At 43.7% G+C, this 10,121-nt stretch overlaps 1 protein-coding gene across 1 annotated transcript; it reads left to right on the plus strand.

Annotated features, from left to right (window-relative positions):
- Window positions 1–2,441: 2,441 nt before the first annotated feature.
- LOC124705348 (pentatricopeptide repeat-containing protein At2g30780-like) lies at window positions 2,442–7,885 on the plus strand. The gene is given in 3 exon segments (XM_047237084.1): window positions 2,442–3,713; window positions 3,715–3,962; window positions 7,410–7,885. Coding segments are annotated over 2 exon segments (1,311 nt in total). The 5' UTR covers window positions 2,442–2,444; the 3' UTR covers window positions 3,757–3,962; window positions 7,410–7,885.
- Window positions 7,886–10,121: the final 2,236 nt, after the last annotated feature.

The raw sequence follows: 10,121 nt of genomic DNA on the forward strand, positions 1-10,121 counted from the left end.
GATGGGAAAACCCCGCCCAAGCCCTAGCCTCCGAAATCCGGCGCGATCGGCTGCCGCGACGCGGGGTTTCGCCCGCGATTCCGCGGAGGGCGAATGGGAGGAGGAGGCGGGGGAGACGTCGACCGGCGAGGCGACGAGGGCGGATGGAATTGGTCGTCTCGTCGCGGGTGGAGGTAGAGCTCGGTAGGTGAGCGGCGGAGGGAGACCGGGTGGGCCCAGTTGGCAGGTGCTGGTGGGCAAATCTCGCTGACCTGTGGGCCCTGACGTCTGCTGCTTGCGGTTGGTGACGACGGAGAGTTGGAGCGCGGCGCAGTGCGGGGTTTGGCGAGTGGCGAATCTTCACGCCACAGCGACGCCCGAGTGGGTCCCCCGTGTCAGTGGGGGAATGGTCCGCGCAAGATCTGACCCCGATTCTGTTGCGCGGTGGATCTGACAGCGACCGCCGGGATACGAGGCCGTCGGATGGGTATCTAGCGGTGGGGATCGGATTGGGACGCGGACGGACGGGAGGCGATGTGCCCATATGATCTCATCGTGTCGACACCGTCTTGCTCGCCACCCAGTAGTAGGTCCTCCGTTTTATATTTTCCCGTGGCGTGAATTCTCTTCCTTTAAAGGAAAAACTCCATGGTGTGAGTTGACATTAGGATGCCTACTATACTATTTCTAGTACGTTCAAGGATAATGTTATGAACTATGTCGACTAAGTCGACTAGCGCATAGTAATGTTTCGAACACACATACGACTAGCGTATAATGATAATGTTTTCAACTCCGTTGACTAGTGTCACCGCCGATGGACGCCGCCCAACATTTTCTAGTCGAAACACTGATAAATAAATGATAATTGGGGGCACATAGCGGAGACCGTAGAACTAGCACGCCACACTTCCGAACGATGATGATGAAGCTCCTTAGGCACGGCCCGATGCCCTTGCCTAGGGTACCATATTGACCAGAATGCAACTGCTTGAAGTGGAGACGAAGTCCAGATACGATCGATATCCCACCACCCCTAACCAAAACCAACTGTTTCCATAAGCTATGGGAGAAATGGCTTATGAAAATTAAAGACATGTACATGCCCTTTGAAATTATGTATGCCAAGAAATTCACAAAAAGCTTAATTTGATGATGAAAGACATACAAATAAGCACATTTATAATGTAACATCCTTCACATGTTCACACTAAATCTCAATTAGATGGCAAAATATAGACAGTACTCAACATGCCTTGTCTCTTAAAAAATCATGGACTACCTCGAAAATGAGTAGTGCAAGGTAGTTGGGTTTAGCCAGGCGGGTGGATAATTTTTTTGGCAATAAAAGTTATGTCAGAAACAGAAGAACTGAGAAGGTCGGTATTTGGTGACCGCCTCGTTCGACTGGAATTGTTGGAACCAAAAAAAAAATAGAACCAACAAAGAAATGCTGCGGTGTATGGAACTTGCGGTTATCACTATTCTGACCAGGTGAGGCCGGGAGGTGCTATACACCACCTTTGTCGACGTGGACTACGTGCCACACACCTCAGGATGGGTGTTGGGTCAGCCCAACGTGTTTTTTATGTTTTTCTTTTTTTGATATTTGTTTCTTATTTTTCTTTTTGGGCATTTTAAAATTTCACTTTATTAATCTAAACTATTTAAAAAAAATCAAAACTAAAGTATTTTTCAAAATTTGAAGGTTTTAGGAATCATAGCATTTTTCAAATCTATTTTCCTTTTAAGTTTGAAAAATGGGAAAGAAGAAACAGAAAAGGAAACAAAACAAAACAAAAATAAGAAAAAGAAAACAAAAACTGAAAAATAAACAAAAGCAAGAAAACAAAAACCAAAAAAGAAAAGAAATAAAAAATGGGCCACACCTAATACCCGACCCGAGATGTGCAGTGCTTCGTAAGCACCGACCTTGTCAGTATATAGGATTGGCCGGTGAGACCTGCCAAGGGAAATGTTTTAACAAAATGAAAAAAAGAACAAAAAATGAAACGAAACAAAAATAAGAAAAGGAAAACAAAAAACAAAAAACAAGAAAAACAGAAACAGAAAACGAAAAAGGAAAAAAAAAATAGCGCAGGCCTAATACCCAACAGAGGGTGTGGTTTTTTTTGTTGAGATAAAACAGAGGGTGTGGTGCTCGGTAGTCACCGATCTGATCGGTGTATAGGACTGGCCGGTGAGGCCTGCCAAGGGAAATGTTTTGCTCGTTTCAGTGAGCTTTCGTAAACTAGGACGGGCCGAGCCCACTACAAAACAAGGCCGGGCCGAGCTGTCATTGCTCCGACACGAGTAAGGTCCAGGTAAAAACACGCCATGCGAAAACGCTACGCCGACCTGGCGGCCTATGCTCCCTCCTCTTCCTCGCCCATACGGATCCCCTAAACTGACCGCGCCGCCGCCGCCGCCACCGCCACCGCCGCCGCCGAAACCCTCCTCCTCCCATGTCCCGCCGCCCTGCTCACCACCTCCTCCCGTTACTCCACCGCCGCCACCTCCACCGCTCCGTCCACCTCCCCTACACATCCGCACCCATTCCTCCCGACGCGACTCCCTCCACCTCCATCCCATCCCCGCCGTCCCCGCCGCCCCTCCACCCCGCGCCCTGGCCGCCGTCGTACTCCCCCACCTCCACCCCGCTCCCACCTTTCACGGCCTCCTACCTCCGCCGCGCCGTCTCCTCCCTCGCCGCCTCTCTCCTGTCCCTCCCCGACCCGGATCCCGACCCCGCGCCGGCCCTCCACGCCCACTCATTCCCCACCCTCCTCGCCGTCTCCCCGCTCGCCTCGACGGAGCTCCTCTCCCTCCTCCGCCCCAAGCCCTTCCTCGGCCTCGCGGTCTTCTCATTCCGCCGCGCGCTCTCGCCGCCGCCCACGCTCCCGGAGTTCTCCCTCGCCATCTCGCTCGCCAGCCGCGCGCGCGACCCCACCGCGGCGGCCAGCATCTTCGCCGACGCCTCCAGCGCCTACTGCCCCGACCTGCCGCTCTACAACGCGCTCATGTCCGCCTACATGCACAGCGGCCTCGTGAACCGCTGCATCGAGGCCTTCCACGCGCTGCAGCGCGACCCGCGGTGCGGCCCGCCCAGCGCCGACTCCTACAACATACTCATCGCCCTCTTCGGCCGCTCCCTCCTCGTCGATCACATGGAGGCCACGCTCCAGTCGCTGGATGCCTCGGGACAGTGCCGCACAGTGGGCACATACAATGCGATCATCGCCGGGTACCTCACCGCGTGGATGTGGGACAGAATGGAAGCGGTTTTCAGTGAAATGATGTCGGGTGGTCAAGTTCATCCAGACACCACTACGCATTTGCTGATGCTAAGAGGTTACGCGCATGCCGGGAAGATTTATAAGATGGAGCAGGCTTATCAGCGTGCTCGTGAGCACGCTGGCAAGGTTGATGTGGTGCATATTCGTGCAATGCTGTGCGCGTATTGCAAGTTTGAGCATGTGGATAGGATTCAAAAGATCGAGAAGCTGCTTCAGAAGCTGCGTCCTGACGATTACAGGCCCTGGCTCAATGTGTTGCTAATTAGGGTGTATGCCAAGGAGGGGTTGGTCGAGGGGATGGAAAGAAGGATCACTGAGGCATTGGAACGCAATACCACAGTCTGCACAACGCAGGTCATGCGGTCCATCATAACCAGCTATTTCCAGTCTGATGCGGTCGATAGACTCGCGCATTTTGTCCGACAGGCTGAGGAGGCCGGGTGGAAGCTATGCCGGAGTTTGTACCACTGCAAGATGGTGATGTATGGAAAGCACCACCGGCTCGCAGAGATGCACGGGGTGTTGGATGAGATGGAGCATTTTAGGTTTGACCGGACAAAGAAGACCTTTTGGATCATGCACAAAGCATATAGGAACTGCGGAATGAATACTGAGGCTGATACAGTACTTGGCATGATGTGGAAGCACGGTTTTGGAGCCCCTAGCGACCTATTTGTTCAATGACATGTAAGTAGACCCTCTATTTCTATTCTGCTGATTGCTATTCATAAATTGTGTGTTCTTTTTGCATAAATTGGTATGGTTTCACTGCGGACTTGTAAGCTTAGAGTTACATAACTTGGGCAACTAAAGACAAAGACACATCTAGAATTTAAACTATGGTATCACTGCAATTATTGTGTAGAAGAAATAAGGAACCTCTATTCACTGTTCAGAAGCACTGCAAGCCACATCCATCTCAGGACATAAAGCATGTTATGATAAATGTTTTTTTATCCTCGACAGTATGAGGTTATTCAAGCAATCTTTGATGGAGAATATGCATGTTCTCAGCTGCTCACCCAGAGATAACAGGGGAAAACATGCCTTCATATTTGAACCATAAATTATGGTGGTTTGTGCCTAAGGTAGTTGGTATCACAATACAACCAGAATTTTACTCTGAACAAAATGATGCATGAATCATTGATTTACATTCTTGTTCTACAATATCTCATCTCCCATGTTTACGTGAATACCGTGTACTGTTACATCATAACTTGCGGGAGTTAGGTTTCAGTGTTTAGACTTTAGAGATGTTTTTTGCTGCACTGATATTTTTATACCCAACAAGTGCATACATATGCGTGTAGAAGCTTTTCTTAGCTAATTTCGTCTGCAGCTATACCATTTCTGGATTTTACTACTTATTGTACAAAATATTTTTTTTATGTGTAGTTGGCTGTTGATCTGTGTTGGTGTTTTACTGTTTTTAATTTTAGTTCTTTGTTGTAGCATACATTTGAGCTTTAAGTTGTTGGAGTTCTCGATTTTTCAAACTTGTTGCATATAACCAACAAAACATTTGGCTAACAATGGCACAGCTGAGAGAGTCTGTGTCGATTGACTACACAAAGCAATACACTAATGGGGTGTTCGGTTTGAGAAACCCCGGAGTGTGATTGGATCATCTGGTTTTAGCTCATTTGTTTTGAGGAGCAGAATGGTTGCTCCATTGCTGCCTCAACCCTGACAAGGCCATTCCTCCCAAATTCATCAGATAAATCCATGATGGACCAACCCATCCTAGGGTGAGTACTCCCTCAAACAAAACACCCTATAATGCTCCATTTGAATCATTGCCTGCAAGTGGTTACCAAGCCATATCAAATGTCATAACAAGACCTATTTATATAATTCCATGATGGACCGACCCATCCTAGTTTGAGTATTCCTCAAACCAAACACCCTACAATACTCCCTTTGAATTATTACCTGCAGTTATTAACCAAATCATATAAAATGCCATAACAAGACCTAGTTATATTCATTAAAGAGTGGATAACATTGCCATCGTTAATGGATATATGAAGTCAAATTAGTACGTGTTCACAAAGATTCGTTCCTTCACTTGTCTTGGGAAGGAATGGACCCTACTGTGGTAGATTAACCAGTCGTACTGTACAAACTGTCCAACTTATAAAGAAATGTGAGATGACTGTCGGTGGTTTGGAACTTTGGATTATCAACAACAGTAAATAGTTAATATAATGGAAACTCCATGTTGAGGATACGTGGTTCATTTTCACAAAGTTAGTAATTTCTGGATACTGACAACATATCTTAGTTGAAAAATCTGGTAAAATAAGCTAAATTGTGCCCAGAATAAGCGAACAATTGCTTTCCGAGTATTTTAACACTCTGTCAAGACTAAACTTCCTACTAGCCTCAGTAGCCCATGTTTGAAGTTTAAACTCAGCTTTGTTCATAAAGAATTAAAGATATGCCTGAACAGGTTGCTGAGTCGCACATTGTTATTGAGGTATAATAAGAGATGTAAACCCTAGATATATCTCAAAGAATTTCTCTGACATTTCTTAACCATATCAAACTGCACATCGGGATGTTTTTGCATGTTTGGAAGCTACCATCATTGGGTGTGAAAGTTGACTTGGAAAATATGCTGCATCCTTATCCAGCTTATATTACTTTTTGTTTAATTTTGCAGTACCTAAAAAAATGTTCACCTCAAGGTTGCAAGTGTTGTTTGCATCTTTTGATTCAAGCCCCACTTTTGTGGACATACTTTTGGTCTTTTCCCTGTATTGGACCTGGGTTTGACTTTAATCCCATACAGTTCCCAAATTGATGTAATATAAATGCATGATCCCATGCTTCTTATGGACGAACACAGTTGCTTTCTTCAAGAAAGCACTTAGATGAAAGCTTGGATTTTTTTTCAAAGAAGGAAATAGGTTGAGGAATAATTGGTGTAGATCCGCGATAAATCTTAAGGTCTGTTTTGGTGTACGTGGGGGATAACAGAAATGATATAATTTTTGCAGCAAGTAGAAGAACAAAATGAAAAGACTAACCACAACGTCACTATACACTGAAAACTTGCCCATTTGTTTTTCATCTCCATAGCTTTTTAGTGTCTGGAGATAATTTGATGTTAAAATGGACGTTTAGTGTGCATGATATGTGTTATGGGCATGCTTTTTTCTTAGAACTGCAATTGCATAATTCTTATTGTACACACTCCTTTAGCCCAAAAAATAGGCTGACATTCTCGGATAGGATATGTTTATTATGATATAGCTATTTAGCAGTGTTTGGTAACGTAACACTGGTACTTCCTCCGTCCTTAAATACAAGGCCACTTTGCTTTTTAAGACAAACTTTCACTAATAATTTGGTTAACCAAATATTAAGTGCATGTCATTTAAAAATATATCATCGGATGCACATTTCAATGAACTTTCCAATGATATACTTTTAAATGACATTTAACTTATATTTGGTTAACTAGATCATTAATCAAAGTTTGACACGGAAAACAGTGTGGCCTTGTATTCATGAACAGAGGGAGTATGTAAAATTGTAAAGATATTCATGAAATGTGACAAGGTTTCTTGTAAGCATGTGTGTCAGTACTTATGGGTTGACGCGTCTCAGCGGAGGCGGTTTAACTATACATCAGGGTGGTGGCCCTGAATTTAGCTGCAGTGGCTGTGGTCTATGGGGCGGTTTGTCTTGTGCAGCTTGGGTTGCGGGGGCTGGGTCCTGCGTCGTTGCGGCTTCGCGCTGTTTTTATTGCTTTTTGCCTGGTTTTACGTTGATTAACTGGACTAGTATTTTCTTCTGAATTAATGAAAAAGGCAAACACTTTTGCCTCGGTTAAAAAACGTCATGGCACCAAACTGTGTTTTATGGTTACTACCTTGCTGAGTTGCTGGTCAGATTTAAATCTCAACACTTGAACACTTGGTTGTAATAAAGTAAGTCTGAACTAAAATACAATTACTGTATGCAGTGAAATAGTTGTGATGTTCACGGAATGTGTATTAGTACATCCTGAGTGGAGGCACCGAACGATATATAATGATTAGTAGTTTTGCATCTGACATTGAAGTTTAAGTTTGTATATTACACTTAACTTGGTAAAAGTGTCTGACCATGATACATTTGCAGGATTTATCTGCTCCACTCATTGGGGAATTTCAAATTTTAATTTCTGACAAGGTATCTGAATGCAATGTGAGTCTGTTAACATCATATGCTGCTCAAAAAAGTAAATTGCTCCACATGGAAGCCTAGAACTCGGAAGTACCCTGAAACAACTAAGACATGGGGCATTGTATCCAGTAAAGTTTAGGGCTGACTGAGGTTGATATAAACAAAGTGCTCTTTGGATACATGGAAGCTGCTGCTTTCCTGCCCACCTTTGTTCTTCATATAGCAGTTAAACTGGGGATCCGAAGTACCACCGTTGGTGCTGATCAAGAAAATACATCAAGTCTACATGACATGATGGAGCCAAAGGAAAATCAAACACAAGGTTTGCTGTGCATCCCAACTTGGTGGTGAAAGCTCATCCCTGATGGCAAATGCAATATGAGGTGCCTGCACGTTTTGTATTGCATGGTCAGAGTGGTGACTGCTTTGTAATCATGGTCAAAAGCTTCTCCAGTTTCACCTGTGCGTCTGTTGACGCTCTGAGGACGCTGCTTCGTAATACTGGCAGGCAACCTCGTAATTTTGGAGCACTGGGTTAATAGCTTGCAGGGCAGTAATGAACAAGAAAGCATTTGGACGATCTAGCTCTGGCAGCAGGCCAAGTGGCTTGATTGCATACAAACGACTGGGCATTGTCTGTCATGTTTAAAGAAGGAACAGAGCTCGCGTGGGGTACAACTACAGATCTGCATATACTTTTGTTCAGAACATCGTTGCGGTGCCAAGGCACTTATAATGTAACTCCATTTTCCTTTCTGTTTCGTTTTCCCACTAATAGTTAACAGATGCACCAATTTTTTGACATGTGTGCAATGATTCTTTTGGCGCCACAGAAGTTGTGCTCAGCGGAAAATATAGTCATCAACTTTGTCATGTAGTCTGTTGTTTGCATTGTGTATCATGCATTGAGCTATCACCTTCTGCAGCTAGAAATAATTGTAAAGCTGTTGCGTGAAGTATCGCCTTCAGATTGGAATCCAAAATGTTCTGATTCGTTCGGCTTCTTCAAATCTCGCTCTGATATGATCTTGTCCTCTTTTATTTGGAACATCCAATTTGCATTCCTGTAAACAGTTCCATGTTTCTGTCAGGAAATAATAATTGGCATTACCTGAAAAGCTGAACGGAGACAGATTTTCCCTGATGGATCTGATCCAGTTTAAGATACGTCAGTAGTGATTATAGATCTTGGTGGTTGAATTGATTTGCCCTGCGTGTGGATTATCAGGAGTCAACGAACTCAAGTGTTGGCAACCAACTAATATCCAGGCAGTTTACCATCATAGATTATGCAGCAACTTTTGACATGCATGCAATGATTCTTTTGGCACTATACAAGTTGTACTCGGCAGAAAATATAGTCGTCAGCTTTGTCATATTATTGTTAGTTGCAATGTATATCGTGCATTCAGGTATTACCTTTCGCAGCACAAAAAATTGTAAACTGTTATGTCAAGTATTGCTTTCAGATTGGAATCCAAAATGATCCGATTCGCTTGGCTTGTGCAGTTCTCGCTCTGTACTGTTGTGACCTGGAATGCATCAGTGAGATACGGTCGTGTCCTCTTTTATTTGGAACATCCAACTCTCGTTCCTGTAAGCAGTTCCATGTTTCTTATGTTAACTCTTCCGTCAGGAAATAATGATTGGCATTGCCAGAAAAGCTGAATGGAGAAATATTTTCTATGATGGATGTGATCCAGTTTAACATACGTCACTAGTGACTGCTGATTATAGATCTTGGTGGTTGGGTTGATCTGGTTTGCGTGCGGAATATTAGGAATCAGTAAACATCGTTGAGGTGCCAAGGCACTTATATGCAAGGTTTTCAGTATTAGGATATAAGGCAGTATCGTTTTTTTTGTCAGTGATATCGTATCTTAGTAATACAATACTGTGCAATTTATATTTTAAATAAGAATGTATGTATATATTATAAACATCGCTTGAATTTAATTATTAATTTTAAATTCTAGCATATTTTATGTAATTGTCTTTACGAGCCTACGAACCAAAGATTGGGGCCCATATACTTTGAAGCCAGTAGACAAAAATGGCTTGTTGACCGCATTTTTCAAGTACATACTCCTTTTTAATGCCCATCTCTCCCAAATAAATGGAACCTCTGTTATTCAAGAAATTAGTTCATCTTGCGACTTTAAGAAACCATTTTCCTTTTGCTTACCACACCTTCGCATCCTTATTTTTTAAATAAGGGTGGAATCGTATGGTCTCGACTTTGTATCGGGTTACTAAATATACTACGCTATGTGTAAGATATTACTAGATTAAGATATCATCGTGATAAGTATCATAAAATCACAAGACATTAGAATACGTGCCCTGATAACTTGCTTACATGTAACTTCATTTTTAGGCCAGCAGGCAGCGAGATGCACCAATTTTTGACATGCGTGCAATGATTCATTTAGCACCATACAAGTTGTACTCGGTAGAAAATATAGTCGTCAACTTTGTCAAATCATGCATCGAGGTATTATCTTTCGCAGCACAAATAATTGTAAGCTGTTATGTCAAGTATTGCTTTCTGATTAGAATCCAAAATGATCTGATTCGCTTGGCTTCGGCAGTTCTTGCTCTGTGTACTGTTGTGACCTGGAATGCATCCTCTTTTTTTTAAGGATACGTCATGGAAAGACGTATCGG

The sequence above is a fragment of the Lolium rigidum genome, chromosome 4 (assembly GCF_022539505.1).
Source record: "Lolium rigidum isolate FL_2022 chromosome 4, APGP_CSIRO_Lrig_0.1, whole genome shotgun sequence".
In the NCBI taxonomy this organism is placed as follows: Eukaryota; Viridiplantae; Streptophyta; class Magnoliopsida; order Poales; family Poaceae; genus Lolium; species Lolium rigidum.